At 43.7% G+C, this 16,063-nt stretch overlaps 1 protein-coding gene across 7 annotated transcripts in view; it reads right to left on the minus strand.

Moving 5' to 3' along the window:
• NAV2 (neuron navigator 2) overlaps positions 1-16,063 on the minus strand; it is a 340,973-nt gene that overhangs the window by 134,379 nt on the left and 190,531 nt on the right. For all 7 annotated transcript variants that reach the window (XM_054026540.1, XM_054026538.1, XM_054026539.1 and 4 more), the window contains 2 exons: positions 8,303-9,410; positions 4,344-4,456 (listed from right to left, as the gene is read on the minus strand). In XM_054026540.1, coding sequence (XP_053882515.1) covers positions 4,344-4,456; positions 8,303-9,410 — 1,221 coding nt within the window. The remainder of the gene's footprint in view (positions 1-4,343; positions 4,457-8,302; positions 9,411-16,063) is intronic.

Here is a 16,063-nt window from a genome sequence, read left to right on the forward strand (position 1 = left end):
CACTATCATCTCTTCACGGCTCTGAGTCAAACACAAATCCCTGCCTTTACATTATTTAATATCCAATCCTACACTAAATATGATGTAGGATTTCATTCACTGCTGAAAGGAGCTTTCCATTGCCTTGGCCAGACTGAGGAATAGCACTGCATTGTTAACTTCATTTCATGGGCTTTCTTTGAACCATAAAGTAATCAAATATTTTTGTATTGGACTTTACTCAAACCTCCCAGGTACACTTTCGCTTAATAGCCAGAATGGTTAGAGCATATGGCAGCCCACTCCATCCCCCATACTGGCATCAGGGCCGGCTCCAGGTACCAGCTTGGCAAGCAGGTGCTTGGGGCGGCCACTCCGGAGAGGGGCGGCAGGTCCAGCTATTCGGCGGCTATTCGGCGGACGGTCCCTCACTCCCGCTCGGAGTGAAGGACCTTCCGCCGAATTGCCGCCGCAGATCGCAATTGCGACTTTTTTTTTTTTTTTTTGGCTGCTTGGGGCGGCCAAAACCCTGGAGCCGGCCCTGACTGGCATGATGAACATGTACTTGATAAAGCCTGTTCTTTGCAAGGTTATAATCACAGTAGATATCCTTTTCTCATTTTAAATAAATCAAATTGATTATTAGAAAGCTGCTGTTTTGGGAATGAACTAAACCATGTCTATTAATTGCTTCACAGCTGAATGATGTACCAGGTATTCCAGCAAATGCAGTTGCCTGCCCAGCTTTGTCCTGCTATTTCATTCATGTAAATGAGCTTTACAGAGCAGGTATGGTCACCAGAATGCATCATGATACAGAGAAAGTTTTGTTCTGTTTTTTTGGTAGGAACTCAAATTAATTTCCCTTGCAGGCTGTAACACATTCAGATCAGCATGATTCATGTTCCAGTAGTGAATTATTGTATAACAGTATAGAAACCTTCCAAATTAGACCAGCAATAGTCGAGAACACATTGATAGGTTACTTAAATCCTCAAGGCCATAACAACTAGTTTTTTTGCTTTGCATAAGGATTCTTTGCCATTTTTATTTCCCTAAAGAAATTCGTAAGGCATTCCCTAATATGGTCCATTTGAAACAGCATATTACCTGTTTTTGGACCAGAAAAGGAATCTACTTCCATTTTATAAAACCTCCTAGTGGCCTCTGTTGCTTACTTGTTCTCTGTAATTGATTAAAAACCACTTCACTGCTAGCTCAGCTATATTTTATCTACTTAAAAGCTCCTTGGGTGTTAAAAAGAAGTGACTTACGATTGTTAGTGATACCAAGGTGCTTGCTGTCAGCATGGAACATAACTGAACTAGAAAATCTCCACACAGGATGTAGAAGAAAAAAAAAAAAAACCCTGCTAACTAGCTAGGCCCACTTCACAGCAGGGAATGAGCTCATTCAAAAGGTTTACAGCTAAATAGCAAAATGCTTCATATCCGAAATTTAGCTATTTTTGATAATACTGTAGTCTTGATACTCTTGCATGTTCTTTAAGTGAAGCCTTCTTCCCTAAAAGCTCCCATGAAGTTGAACTAATCCACAAAATGGTTAGTTCAGATGAGAATCTACACATTAAAATTAAAATTTCTGATTTAAGTAAAGACTGAAAACAGTCTCCAAACAGTTGCTGCTCTTTAAGAAAGCTTCTCTCAACCCTTGAAGTAAATTTAGTGCTTGTGTAAGGTGCCAAATTGCTAGCCCTGGAGGATGAAGACCCCCAAGGCATCAGTGCAAATGTCCCATGATGCCCCATCAATGTGCCTCAGCTCTGACTTGTAGGTATCATTTCTAGGGAAAAGAAAGTAGTTTCATATTCATCCAGTCCGTGGCCTTTCTGAGATAGATAACAAGGGGCCAATTATCATCCATGTTAGTGATGTTTTTCCATGATGTGGACAGCTGTCTCTGGGATCCAGAGTGACACTAATAATGCATTTCACATAGGCCACCTAACCATCAGATAGTTATGGCTTCATCACTACTGACCAGACAAGATTGGAAATAGAAACCTAATAGAGCTCAATTCTCTCAGCCATAGAGTCTCTGGGATGTAAACATTTTTATACACTCATTAGTCTGCAAATTATTGCAACACTAAAGAACATTTAAAAATAATATTTCTAGGACTATGGCTGATAAAAGTGCTCTTTCCACAGATTATTTCTTCTGTAAATATGAAGGCAAGATCTAGATAAGCTATTAAGAGCACAGATAAGAGGCTTAGCTGAGGTAAAAGCTGTTAAAGTTGTTTGCTTGGAGACTCACAAAATTAAATTGTGATAATGTTTTTCAAAAGAGAAAGTCATATTCAGAGATCAGTTGTAAGCTCTTTAGAAGACATTATATTGACTTTCATTGAAAATATCCAATTAGACTACACTTAAGACATTAATCACCTTCTTTACAAGATTCTTCTCTTCCTGGATATTCTGTATATAGTGTCTGTGAACTGTTTACTTCCATTTCTCCATATGCACATGTAACTCATTAGCAACAATGTTCGTTGCATGCGTGAATGGACGAAACAAGAGACATTAAAGTCTGATTTATTTCTTAAAAATGTCCTCTCTTTTGGGGTTGAGGAACTGTTTTGTTTGTTCTCCATTAATGCTCCTTGATTGAATACCACTATCTGTTGACTTTGGCTTTAAACAATTTCCTCTTTGGATCCACATTGTGTGATATACAGATTGTGCTGCTGTTGTGCACTTTTGGATCTCAAACTAACATGCATAATATAATAATAATACTTTGAACTTAAATAATATCTTCCATTAAGGGCTCTGAAAACCCTCTGTAAACTAGGTATTATTACCATTTTACAAATGGGTAAAATTAGATATATATTTCATTTTATCCATTTGTAAAATGGAAATAATATATATAGTTTGGGAGAATTGCCTAAGATAACATACTGATTAAGAGGCACTATTGAGAAAACACAGGAAGCCCAATGTTTGTTCCCCCAATTCTAACCAACAATGCACTGCCTCCTCTATTTATGTATCACTGCAGGAATGTCCACAAGGTCTGTAAACCTAATGCCATTTGTTTGTCTGCTTAATATTTCATGTATTTACATATAAATTATATATGCAGATATGTGCATATGGGCACTCCTGCTGCTCTCCTCTTCACCACTGACTCTTCCTCTTGGTTCTGCGGCCAGCATGCGTACATGCAGGTGTAACCGTGGCAAAGGCAGAATATATAATGAAATATGAAATTAATCCAATTGTGAAACTTATAGCCACATGGCTTCCCAAGCAGAAGGATCAGTTCCAAAGCTCACATTAGTCTGGAGAATGCATAAACTAACTAGATAAAGAACTCTACAGTGATACCCCAATTATGAGATATGTTAAAGACATACTTCGTTTATAAACAAAAACACACAGTTCTCTAAAAACAGAAAGAGGGATGAAGGTTGGAGACACACCAAAGACTTACCAGCACAACTCACATTTGTACTGCAATGTTGTTGCTAAAATGTTGGTGAACATGTATTGTTAATTATCAGCTATTCCTGGCAGTGGCAGGAATTTTAGAATACACACAACACAGGAAATTACTTTACAACCCAGAGCATCTTAATCCAAATCAATTTCAGCACACTTCTTATTCAATAGACACAGTAAGTTAAAATTGGTTTTATATTTCTCAGTGCAGCAATGGGAGTGTCCCCATTAATTTAGTCATCAAATTGATGAATGCTGTAGAGAGCTACTCTCCTTTCTTGTACAGATGTAATGACTGATTTTATGATGAATGAGCAATTGTCAAAACTCCAAACTTTCAGAACAAGAAATAGCTTGTTAACCTATCATTTTAAATCTGGGAAATGCAAACATGAAGCTAAAGCACACTACTTCTCAAATTATTCAGACAGAATGTGACAATGTTGGGGTTTCCCCAAAGTTATAAACTAATGCAAAATGCCAAAGGAACTAGCTTTATCTAATCCACAATCTCTGAAGTCTGAAATATTAAAAAATGGAAAACATATCAGATACATAGTTCCTTAGGGGCTCTTGAGGAATATTTTAATCAAATCTGGCAAGATGCTGAATGTCTGCTGCAAGGTGCTAAAGCAAGGTATTAACTACCCTCAATTCCCAAAGATTTCAATGCTCAGTATCTTGTAGAACTAAGCCCCTAGTGTCCAAAACTCTGATCTTTACCCAGTTTCTGAAGGACCAAATATTAGAACCCACCAAAAACAAGGCACTAGGAATAACCACATAAATTAAATTCCCCCTATTGAGGGGGAAACAAACTTCATTTAGCCCACTCTCGTTCATTATATACAATGCACAGAATTAGTTATCTAGACATCTTCCAGGACCTACCTGAAAGGTCTTCGAGACCAGGCTGTCCAGTTTTAGTGTAAAGAGCAGTATCCATGCTCACCCCTCCCGTGCCGGACTCAGCTGTTACATTCCCTTCATTGTCTGTCTGTGATCTTAAAGGCAACACAAATAGAGATATGCAGTCACTCACCACCAAAAATATATCAAGTGTAACATTGACAAAACTGCACCAGCCATCATCCACTGTGTCCTTTTCTCTAGAATACACTAGCAGACTGACTTTACATAATTCATTAGTCCCATGTTGAGCTATGTCCTAGAAACGGAAACAGTCACTGAACTGTAAAAAAAAATTAAATATTCATAGTCAAATTGTAGACTTCACAGACCCCCAGACACTAAGACATTTCAAATTTTCAGCAGCACACACTGGGCTGAAACCTTGATCTTCGTTAACAATGGAGTTTATATGTGACAGTTCTTCACACCTGTGCAGAATTCCCTTTGTAAACTAGCAATGTCACCAGTTCTTTTTTTAAAAGAAACAGCTAGGTAAAATAACAACAACTGACTGCAAGAAGAACTTTGGACATGGTATTATTCAGTGGAAGGTGTTTTTCTAAGAATCTGCTTTTCAATTATGTATTAGTATAAATCTGTGATCACTTCATTTTACTGGTTACACTATGTTTTGGATCTTAGGACCACAGCAGTTAGCAGTTAGAAGTTCAGCTTCCTTTAAGTGCACGAAAGAGTTCCTAGATAGGAGGATACAGAAGATATTTCACTGATACTACGCTTGATCTCAGCTAAAAGACCATGTGGAAACATACAGTAGGGTATAACAATTTCTCTGTTTGCAGTTTAAAAAAACCAGGAGGAGAAGTATATTTACAACCGATTATCTGCTTCTCAGCTCCTTGTGTAGGGGTTGTGGGCAGGGGAAGGGGATGGCAAGATTGTTCCCAGTGATAGTGAACTGCCCCCTTAGAGCTATTGCCTACTGAGATAGTTTAGAACAAATCTGAGGCTGCTCTTGTAACCTCTGAGGCTAGGTCTATACTACGGGGGGGGGGGGGTGTTGATCTAAGATATGCTATTCGAGTAGCTGAAGTTGCGTATTTTAGGTCGACTTACCTGGCTGTGAGGATGGCGGCGAGTCGACCGCTGCCGCTCCCCTGCTGACTCCGCTTCCGCCTCTCTCTGCAGTGGAGTTCCAGAGTCGACAGCAGAGCAATCGGGGATCGATTTTATCGCGTCTACACTAGACGTGATAAATCGATCCCCGATAGATCGATCGCTACCCACCGATCCGGCGGGTAGTGAAGACATGCCCTCAGTGTAGCAGTCTGTCCCCTTCTAGTGCTGGCTGGGCCATAGATACAGGTTGATGAGCCTAACATAGACTTGGACTAGGTCTACACTACCCGCCAGAATTGGCAGGTAGAAATCGATCTCTCGGGGATTGAATTATCGCGTCTCGTCGGGACGCGACAATCGATCCCCGAATCGACAGGTTTACTCCACCAGCGGAGGTAGGAGTAAGCACCGTCAACGGGGAGCTGCGGAGGTCGATTTTGCCGCCGTCCTCACAGCGGGTAAGTCGGCTCCGATACGTCGAATTCAGCTACGCTATTCGCGTATCTTAAATTGACCTCCCCCGTAGTGAAGACCTGCCCTTAGCTAATAGAGCTGGATCTTTGAATTCAGGCAGTAGAGGACCCATGCATTAACATCCTGATGTGCCAGATTCAAACCCTGCTGCTGACATCCCACCCTAGTGGGCAGGACCCCAAAATCAAGAAGATACACTAGCTCCTTTGGGAGTCCCCTACAGCTGTGTCTAGCACATAATGGCTCTTTAGGGGAGAGACCATCATTTTGTTCTGCATCTGTACAGCTCCTAGCACAGTGAGGTCTGGGGCTCCTAGGCACTATGATAATACGAATAAACAACAATAGGCAGAGTTTAAAGTTTGGAACAAACTAATGCTACAAATTATATTCCTCAGGTCTTCCAAATAGGTGCACACTATTAGTGCTTGGATCCCTTTTTATTAAGCATGGATTTACTTTTCTTCTTCATTTTTCAAAAAAACAAGATGATACATTTTGACCTTTCACTTTGACTTCTGGCTGGGCAAGTAAATATGATATTTTTTTCAAGTCTGCAGCAGTTTTTCTGGCAGAATTGTACAGTTTGTTTTGCATTCTTTTGAAAGGTCAAATAAATATTACCTTGAGACTACCAATCTGTTATTAGAGTTATAAAAATAGTATGGTTAGCAGCTCAGCTGCTTTCATGCTTCAGATAATACTAGTATTGAAAACACTGAATGGAGATCAGCTCCAAGTCAGTTACTACACTGGGTTTTATTTTGGCTTTTTCATCAGGACATTATAGTCATAAACAGACAACAATCCAATGCCTAACTCACCCTTGCATCTTCATGGGGGTAAGAAATGTAACAATTGAGATCTGATCATGAATACTGGGGGAGTATTTGAGAGGCCAGCTCAAAATGTTATTTAATTTTATGTCCATTTTTTCAAAAGTGTGTGTGTGTGTGTATATGTACACATATGAGCACTACTTGTCCTTTTGGCTACTATGCAAATCAGTTTAACTTATGTTATGTCCCATGTTGGGGGACAGGCTCAAACACAGAGGTCTTTTCAATCTTTATCTACAGCAGTATAATGCTAAGAAATGCACTGGCATTCTCCAGCTCAAAACAGAGAGCTGCACCTCTAATGGGTTTGTAAACAAACAGCAGGCTTGGTCCAGCTCGCCATCAGGCAAACATAAGATACTGCACTGGTGATGATTTGAAAATAGTGGGTTTTGGAGCAGGGTGAATCCAGAAATTTTAATATGTATTTTAATAGTGACACCAAGAAGAATGTAATATTAATATGTATCTTAATCAGGTTAATCATTCACAGGTGGCTCATTTTCATGCACTGGCACAGCAGGAAGTGTGCGCAGCTTTTTATAAATATCCTGTACAATGCAGAAAAACAGTATTGGCCTGATTATGTCCAGCAATGGGCAGGTGCCCAAGAGGAGGAGGCAGAAGGCACAAGGATCCCACTTTATGTTCCATATGGGGGCCGAACATACTATCAATCCTTTTGCTTCCCTGAGGGCAAGGACTGTTCCATGCACCTTTGCTACAGATCTGTGGAGGAGGCAGGGCTATGGCCCAGCTCCCCTGAGTCAACACCTACCAACAGAGTAAAACCCACTAATTGGGGAATGAATGCTTGACCCTAACCAAGGATCGAGCTGCAGCCATGCTCTTCCTTCAGTCCTAGGCCTCATCTCCACTAGTGACATTTTCTATACATATCTCAGCCTTGCAAACACTGAGTTAGCTTCACCACTGTTAGCGACATCAGGAGCACTGATGTAGAGGGGCCACCAACTACTGCAACCATCTTTAACACTGCGACATATAAAAGCCAGTCTGATCAACACAATGTTAAAAATGACCAAATCAGCAGCTGGACTATCTACACTAGGGCGCCGAACAGGGCACACACTCCAATGGAACTGAACTGGTGTCTCCAACAGTGGGAAGTTTTGGACAGAGCTTTGCAGACATCATACCTGCCTAAGGCACAATGCCTACAGAAGCTCCCAGTGCTACACTGCAACTCCACTCAACCCACCACAGGCTAAGACTGCCACAGCTGAACCATATAAACATTACATCTAAAGCACACACACTGTATACATACTATTAATAAGCCAGTATTATAAAGTCAGCTTTAAGCGAACATAGTATCTGAGCCAGCAATAATTTACTTATTAACTGTTGGGAACAATAACTATCTCAGCTATGACTGTTGGTTTTTAACAGTAACTTGATCAATTATGTCACTTTTTTAAAAGAACTGTCAGCACCAATGCAACTGCTATACAATTTTTCTCCCCCTGCTTCCAAGTAACTATATCATAAATGGATAAAAATTTCAGGTTCAAAACACCCTACCTGTACATGAAAGGAGCTACTGTGGCAGTGTTCGGATGGTTGTATTGCTGTTGTGGATGAGGTAGCTGAACACTCACAGTATTGCTTCCGGTAGTCTGTGTGGTACTAACTGGCCCATTGACAGCTTGGGTGCTGCTGCTACTGTTAAGAGCAGACACTCCTCCTATCCCTTTTCCTTCTGAGGAGGCTAAACTTGAAGTGGAACTGGAATTCCTGCTGTCTAGTTGGGTCTTCTGTTGAGAGAGCCCTGAGCCAGGTTTTCCACTGCGGCTTCTCTCACCTTCCTTTGCAGAAGTTGGGGCACTTGAGGATTTCCCTGTGGTGTTTTTCATTCCTGGTTTTGGTATGCCACTGTGCGAAGGGGCAGAGGCCTCCTTCTTGGCACTATTCAGCTTTCCTCCTTTAGGGATAAAGCTTGCAATCTTGGAGGACTTTTTTGGCATCTCTGTTGTAGCTGGTGCTGTCTGTTCTTCTTTTGGCTCCTCTTTCATCTCCTGCTTCTCTGTTACGGATATCCTTTTTGCGATGTCTTTGCTTTTATCCTTTTCCTTCTCTTTCTGTTTCTCTTTCTCACTGCCCTTTGGGGAACTTTTCTTATTAGTCAGTGCCCGGCTAAAAGTTCTTTGTGCAATGCCCTTCAGTGCAATTTTGGGGCTACTGGATGTTGGTCCTGGGTTGTTCATATTCCGATTTGCAGCATCTATCTCTTCACTTTCCTCAAAGCTGGGAAGGGCCTCTAGTCTTTCACAGCTAGTGTCCCGAGACCCTGAGCACTCAAGGGATGTTCCTCCTGCTTTGGAGCCTCCTTTGCTATTGAAGAGTTTTAATTTCTCAAGCATCGATTTTTGACCATTGGGAGTGGCTTTGACCATTTCTGAAGGTGGTTTTGGAGACTCTGGAATTGGCTGCTTTACAGATAACATGGAAGACGTGGCTGTGTGCTTCGCACTAAGGGACTTGCTGCGCCAGGGTTTAATGGCAGAGCTGGGCTGGGGTATGGCCGATGAGTTATTGCAACTAACAGCATTTGTACTGCTGCTGCTTTGAACTGAAGATGGTACATTTTCATTCATTCCTGTGGACTGGGAGGCTGTACTGTCTGCTGGCTCTGGGAAAAACAAACAAACAGTAGTACCTGGTATTAAAACAGCTCTGATTAATGCAATTCCTTTCCACCGTAAAAGGGCTGGTGCTTTAGACTATTACTACTAGGAGAGAAAGATTTCTCATTATTACAAACTACAGCAGTGTCACTAAACAAAGTAAGACTGCTACTTTATTGAGGGGAGGGGGAAAAAAATCAAAAAACTCTCACTATGGCAATTTACATGTATTCACAGTTTTACAAACACACCTAAATGAAGTTAAACATGCAAAAGCCAGATGTGTTTTATAGAGTCCTGTAGATCTACACTGCATCTTCATTAGAAATGACGTGCATTATTATCTGACCAAGGCTTTCCCTCTGCTTTTAAAAAAAATCCTTACTGTTCAAGTTCATTTCTTAGAAAAACCTCAAGTGTATTTAGAAAGAAAAACTGCATGGAGAAAAAGAAAAAAAACAACAACACTGAAGTTATTTCCAGTTAATGGTGGTTTCAAATTCTGATATCCATTAAAAACAGGCAATCCCATTCTGCAAAAATAAAACCAATTGTATCCTTATTCATGGAGTGAACCTAAGTGATACATTTTTATCTAATAACTACATCCAGCTGCAAGAAGAGCTAATGTCAGTAACTGCAAACCCTTCTTCAGAGAGCATGAATCTCTTGTTTATTTAGGTTTTTTTTTAATGTTACTTGCTTTTCTTAAATAATAAATTCAGCACCTAAAGAGAGCTTGAAAATCACACTGACTTACTCACCTATCAGTGGCCACTTCTCCTCTTCCGAAGTTTCTCTTTGCAAAGTTTCCCTTCTGGAGACGTTACTCTCTCAATTATCACAAATATGTTTTCTGTTAAACAGCTCATGTTTCCAATTAACTTTTGTCATCCCTAACTGTTCGGCTGCCCAGCAGCCTGCTGGGGATTAACGGCTTTTACCTATATTTCCCTGCCCTCTAGCAATAAAGTAAACTGAATATAGAGCTGCTTTTTTTAATTTAAAAATAAACAGCAGTTGAGAACGTACGATTTCAGCAGCCGGAGCAGCACTGTGAATTCAGTTCTGTAAATCATGAACCGCTGCAACCACACAGGGGCTGTTTTACTTCACTTTCAGCTGCTCACTGAAGATATAGCTTTGTTAACCTCACTCGTATGATCCAAACCAGACCTCCCGAAGATTTAAAGCACATACATCTTTATGACTTAGTGTAGATCTGTGTTTTTAGGAGTGTTGGAGATCCCTTTATAATACACTCAGAATCATTTCACATTGTTATGTACCAAATGGAATAACAGGAATTAATGGTAATTTTTTTAAAAGAGAAGTCATTACTTAAATGGGAAGATTTCCAGTGCTCTGTTATTAACTACCAACTACCAGAGTGGCTGGTCTTTCTAGCCCTTTCCTCTGGAAAGTTTTTCTTGGGTAGATGGAGAGAGGCAATGGTTACCTCAATATACAGGGGCACCAAGGGCTTGATTCTGAACTCATTTACCACAGGTTTAACTAGAGCAACTCTATTGACTTCAATGCAGTTACTCCTGATTTACTCCAGTGTAGGAGCAGAATCAAGTCCCAAGTGTCCTACGTCCTATTCTGCCAGGTGGTGCTTGAGTGCCACTCTCTCTGCATGAGCTCAGCACTTCAACTCAATCATAAGGATTAGGGAGTGTGGAGCAAATGCACTGGATGGTACAGGAGTCACAGGGGGAGGGAAAAGAAGGATTCAGTGCCATCAACTCTGCCCCCAGCTATGAGGAAAAAGGGGATGAGAAAGACAGGAGCCGCTTGAAGAGCAGTCAGTGATATTGTCCCCTCCCAGTTTTCAAAATGCTGCAGCACCACTGCTTTTCACTCCAGGTTTCTGGCAGTAATTTGGTTCTCTTTGCTGCCACTTCCCCCATCCATAGCAAGGAGGAGGCAGGGTAAGAATTGTGCCTGAAACACAGTGCCTCTAAGGCTACATCTACACAACATACCACTGGCAGTGGTGCATAGCATACATGTAGCTACACTCCGCAATGAAAAGCATACCATGTCCACACTCGGTGCGTAGCTACGCATGTCAGCGAAAAGCTGTCTGGGGGAAGCTTTAGCAGCTCCTTGGTGCCAGAGCCTTTCACTGCTGCCAGAGTTGCTCCAGCAGCAGAGAGCTGCCAGAGCCTTTCCTGTAGCGGGTAAAGGCTCCAGCTGCAAGGAGGCAGCAGGACACTACAAATAGCAGTGTAGACAGGGAGACAGGACTTGGGCGAGTAGAGAGCCACATAGGGTAATGTATTCAGGTACATACACATACCCTTCATGTGTGTCTGTAATCTACTCACCTAAGCCATGCTTCACCATCTACCCTATTTATACCCATACTAGGGCCCAGGGACAGATTAACCTTTTGTGGGCCCCCCATAGGGGTAATGGAGCATGACACGAGGGGGAAGGGGGTCGGTCTCCGGAGCGAAGGGCCAGCCAGGGGCAATGGGGCATGGCATGGGCGGCCCCGCTTTACCCAGCCCAGTGCGAGGGCACTATTTACAAACCAGCAGATACCAGACGCACAATGGCCCACCTTCCCCTATGCTGCCAGCACGCACCTTCCCCTCAGGGGTGGGCCCATGCCGTGTCCCACAGGCCCCCTGCCCAAGAACCAGAATAGCCCCCCCCAATTCCCTATGGCCAGAGGGCCCCCCCCAGACCAGGGGACTGGTGGGGTATCAGGGCATAGTGCAAGCAGAGCAGACTGGGGCCCCTTCTGAGCATGGGCCTGACGCCATGGTGCCACTGGCGCCATTGTAAACCCGGCACTGCTAGGGGAACCATATGTGTATGTACACTACACACTGCCAAAAGAAGGGTGCATTGTAGATGCGTCCTAAGGGTATGTCTACACTGCAATTAGACACCCATGGCTGGCCTGTCCCAGCTGCAGGGCCGGCTTTAGGCCAATTCAACCAATTCCCCTGAATCTGGCCCCGCCCCTAAGAGGGCCCCACGCCCAAGCCCCAGTACGGCATACCAGGAAGAGCTGGTATGCTGTACCTGGGTGGCCCGGCTTCCCCAGGGGGCAATTTAAAGGGCTCTTTAAATTGCCACCAGAGCCCCACTGCTGGGACCCTGGGGTAGGGATGCGGGGCTCTGGGGGCTATTTAAAAAGTCCAGGGCTCCTGTTGCTTCTACCGCCCCGGCCCTTTAAATAGCCGCTGGAGCCCCACTGCTTCCCCAGGGCTCCTGAGGCTATTTAAAGGACCGGGGCGGTGGAAGCAGGGGAGCCCCGGGCCCTTTAAATAGCCCCCAAGCCCTGGGCTGCTGCCCCGCAGTACCCCGCTGTACCCGCACCCTCTGCCCGCACCAGCCCCGCACGCCCTGCCCTGCCCGCAGCCAGCCTGTCTCCAGCCAGCCCCACATCCCCTGCCCGCAACCAGCCTGTCTCCAGCCAGCCCCACACCCCCTGCCTGCAGCCAGCCCCTGACGCACCCCCTGCCCTGCCCGCACCAGCCCCGCCCTCCCTACCCTGCCGCTGCCCGCAGCCAGCCCCGCACCCCCTGCCCACAGCCAGCCCCTGCCGCACCCCCTGCCCTGTCTCCAGCTAACCCCTGCCACACCCCCCTGCAGACCTGCCCGAAGCCAGCCAGCCCCACACACCCCCTGCCCTGTCTCCAGCCAACCCCTGCCGCACCCCCCTGCCTGAAGCCAGCCAGTCCCGCACTCCTCTGTCTCCAGCCCTGCCAACCCCTGCCGCACCCCCCTGCGGCCCTGCCTGAAGCCAGCCAGTGCATCCCACACTTCCGTCTCCAGCCAGCCCCGCACCCCTGGCCCTGCCTGCAGCCAGACCCTACCTCCAGTCAGCCCCTGCCCTGCCTCCAGCCAGCCCCATGTCCAGTGGTGCCCTGCAGTTCCCAGGGCAGTAACCCTTCACACCTGCTTCAATGAGGGGGGCAGGGAGCAGCTGGGACCCACACATGTGCGCACATGCCCCCAGGGAATGGTGGGGACCCACACATGTGAAATGGAGCTCATTTCTAGTCCAGGCCCATCTTTTTAAAAAAGAACTTTAGGTAGGGTTAACATACATCCGTATTTTCCCGGACATGTCAGGCTTTTTGGTTCTTAAATCGCCGTCTGGGAAAACAGGGCCAATTCGATCAGGGTGGATGTCTACCCCCAATAACAGATGAGGAGGTGTCTATTCCAGGAGAGGCAAAACTGCTTTTGTAATGAGCGAGCCACTCTATTATTGGGAGTGGACTACATCCATCCTGATCGAATTGTGCCTGTCAACACTGGTTCTCCACTTGTGAGGTAACTCCCTTCTCTTCATATGTCACTATATAATGCCTGCATCTGTAATTTTCACTCCACGCATCTGAAGAAGTGGGTTTTTTACCCACAAAAGCTTATGCCCAAATACATCCATTAGTCTTTAAGGTGCCACCAGACTCCTTGTTGGTTTTACAAAGGGAAGTATCAGAGCTAGGGTTAGAACTCAGGAGTTCCTGGTTCCCAATTCCCCTCTTTTAATCCCTCTCTTTTCCTGTCTACTCAATCCCAACTCCCCCCCCCGCCCCCCGCCAATCCCAACCTTCTCTCTCTCCCACTCTCTCTCACACACACACAGTGGCCACTGGTCCCTCACCACACACACTTAAATGTGGGACCCAATTCTCCTCTTACTTATACACATGTAAACTAGCGTAACTCCAGTAACTTTAGATGAGTTACTCCTGATTTATGCTGGTGTCAATGAAGTCAGAATTAGGTCGTTGTGAAACATTGGAGTATTGTACTAGATGGGGGGGGGGATGGTTGGAATAATCTATGAACCAGTATAATGCAATTATTAGTTTCTGTATCTAATACTTTCCAGAGAAAACCATTTGTTGTCCATGAATGTCTGACTTTGCATCTCTGCTTTTATTATAAGATGTGTAAAACCTCATGAAGCCAGATAGCCAAATTAAAACTGTTCTGTGGAGGGGCGGAAAATTGCTTCAATATAAGAAAATTCCAATCATCTAGGATTATCTGTTCCTTTGTTACAACCAGCTTGCCAAATGTTTTTATTCCTACTAAAACCAACCACTTATATTGGTAAAAAAATTGGGTTCTGCTCCAAAAGCAGGTCCGGCTCCAGGCACCAGCTTATCAAGCAGGTGCTTGGGGCTGCCGCTCTGGAGAGGGGAGGCACATCCAGGTATTCGGCGGCAATTCGGCAGATGGTCCCTCACTCCACCTGGGAGCGAAGGACCTTCCGCCGAATTGCCGCCGCAGATCGCGATCGCAGCTTTTTTGTTTTTGTGGGGGTTTTTTTGTTTTGGCTGCTTGGGGTGGCCAAAACCCTGGAGCCGGCGCTGTCCAAAAGTGTGTATTAAAATGTTCTTTTTCCTAAAAAAAAAAAAAAAAAAAAAAACAGAAATCCCAGCATAGAAGATATACTAGTATGAAGGGAAAGGTTCATTCAAAAGAGCATTGACCCGATGAAAAGCTGAGTGAGTTTTATGATAAGTTTATTAATTCCCTTGTGTTCCTTTGTGGTGGAGATGTTTTCTTTCCTCGGCAGCCTACATTAACTAAATTGACAACAAATGAAATGTGTTCAAAACCAAAAGACAGCCTAGGCTAAATAATCATTTCTCTCCTCATTTCAAAGACAAAATGTTGGCCTGAAGTCCATTTTATTCCCAATGTTTCTGTTAAAAAGATGTTGGTGGTCTAGTACCAATGCCAATATACACTGTAATATGGGTAAATCAGATTTCAGCTGCTCTTGTAAAACCTTAACTGCATCTGCAGACCTATCAATTTGTGATGAGAAAAGAAAATCTAGAGTCTTATGATTTAAATTACCCACTTAAATCTTTGAGAGCACATATTATAATAAGGGCTAGAGAAAATAGATGCTATTTCCTATGATTTGTCAAGCTAAGTCTAAACAAGTGCATTCTCATTTGTTTCAACTGAAAACCATCTGAAATGCAGTCACTAGAAGCAGCAAAAAGCAGCACTTACACAGATGATGTTCTCAACATTCTCAGTAAAAAGGTCAAGATCTTTACAGTATCTTTCCATTAAAGCATATAAAGATCCCTTGATTTCACAGCTATGGGGAACAAACAAAATGTTCTCATGAAAAGACAAATCCTTAGTCCAGTGCATAGCTTAAGTAACCAGGCTGCATTCTGTGTAATAGATGCAGAGAAGAGAGAAATCCACACTTGAAGTCCAGGTTAGGAAGTGGTAGAAGACCTGTTCTATGGCCATTATTCTAGTCTCATAACGGCAGAAGGCTGTTGTGTTGCTCCATTCCCAGGGTAGAGGAATGACTGGTGTATCTTGATTCCTCCCCTGTCCAGCCACCAAACCATCCTCTTTCCTGGCACTACTGAAGGAGTACAGCAAAGAAGGCTTCATACCAGATAGCCACCTTTGCCTCATTAGTAATTCATCATGCTTGGCAAACAATGTTTAGGGGTTATTGAGGCTTACATATTTCTATCAGGAGTCTACTGTAAAATTGGACTTTTTCCACAAGCTTAAATAATGAGCCCATGTACAGAAAAATCTGCTTAATGAGATAGCTCTGCACAAGGCCTTTGTCAAAATTAGCAAACTTTATGATTAACAAAAAAGGTACCATTTCAATAGTAATGCTGCTGCC

The sequence above is a fragment of the Malaclemys terrapin genome, chromosome 4, assembly GCF_027887155.1.
Source record: "Malaclemys terrapin pileata isolate rMalTer1 chromosome 4, rMalTer1.hap1, whole genome shotgun sequence".
Lineage (NCBI taxonomy): Eukaryota > Metazoa > Chordata > Testudines > Emydidae > Malaclemys > Malaclemys terrapin.